General features: G+C 48.6%; 1 protein-coding gene across 1 annotated transcript; it reads right to left on the bottom strand.

The window, feature by feature from the left end:
* Window positions 1-3: 3 nt before the first annotated feature.
* Window positions 4-779, bottom strand: LOC148185419 (mannan-binding lectin serine protease 1-like; the record flags this gene model as incomplete). The annotated part of the gene is made up of 3 exons (XM_088074926.1): window positions 549-779; window positions 291-442; window positions 4-115 (listed from the first exon to the last, which is right to left on the bottom strand). Coding segments are annotated over exons 1-3 (480 nt in total), but the record flags the coding sequence as incomplete, so codon positions are not given.
* Window positions 780-1,055: the final 276 nt, after the last annotated feature.

Here is a 1,055-nt window from a genome sequence, read left to right as displayed (position 1 = left end):
CTTGATCAGGGTGTATCCAGGTGAGCAGGTGAACAGGATGTGATCTCTGAAGGAGTATTCTGATTGGACGGGGGTCAGCACGCCATTGGGCGGGACTTCAGGGGCTGCACACTGACTTCCTGTCATGTCAAAATAAAAGCCTTCAAAGACAAAGTCACGGGGCGCCTGGGGGCTCAGTGGATAGAGCGGCACGGTGTACAGAGGTGTGTCCTCGTTGCAGCGGCCGTGGGTTTGAATCCGGCCTCGGCCCTTTGCTGTGTGTGTGTGTGTGTGTAGTATAAGGTGTGTACGTGCCTGTAGATGTGTATGTGATCCTCCAGCCCAGGTTGTCTCCAGAGTTGTCGCTGTGGAAGAAGACGGTGACCACGTTGCTGTCCGTCTGAATCTCACCTGGAGAACGTTCTCCACAGAACGGACCAAACTGACTGCTGCCCGCTGTGATCTGACACACACACACACACACACACACACAGTTGATCACTGACTCACACTGACCAGCTGTGTGTGTGTGTGTGTGTGTGTGTGTGTGTGTGTGTGTGTATCCTCACCTGGATGTGGTCGTAGGGGCAGCTAACGTCTGGGTGGTCCTCCACATCGAAGCGCGGGTCAAACTGGAGGCGAAGTTTGAAGCCCGGTTCCACCTCGATGCGGTAAACACACTCTGAACTCTTCGGGTATGAAGACGGGAAATCGACGCTGCTAAAAACTCCGGAGCGTTCCCTGAACACACGGTCACTGCACTCCACTGACACACACACACACATTTTTGACGTTAAAAAAATTGATTTTTTCAGATATTTTTCAACGTGCTATATTATGGTGTGATTCGACATGCTCTTCAAAGACGTTTTTCAACGTGCAGAACGTCTGTGTACTATGAAGTTTCTTTACAAGCTATAATATGTCATTCTAACATAACGTGTCCTTTTCAGCCATTTTTGGGACATGTCAAATTTTGACATTTGTCGCCGTACTATACTATGCGGTTTTCTGCCATTTTTTCAACATGCTAAATTATGACATTTTTGGCCTATATTGCTACGTTTTATGCTATG

This window comes from Plectropomus leopardus, unplaced genomic scaffold (genome assembly GCF_026936395.1).
Source record: "Plectropomus leopardus strain MGB_pleo_1.0 unplaced genomic scaffold, ASM2693639v1 Contig37, whole genome shotgun sequence".
NCBI lineage: Eukaryota > Metazoa > Chordata > Actinopteri > Perciformes > Serranidae > Plectropomus > Plectropomus leopardus.
The sequence above is the reverse complement of the archived record's forward strand: the minus strand, read 5'-3'. Positions and strand labels throughout refer to the sequence as shown.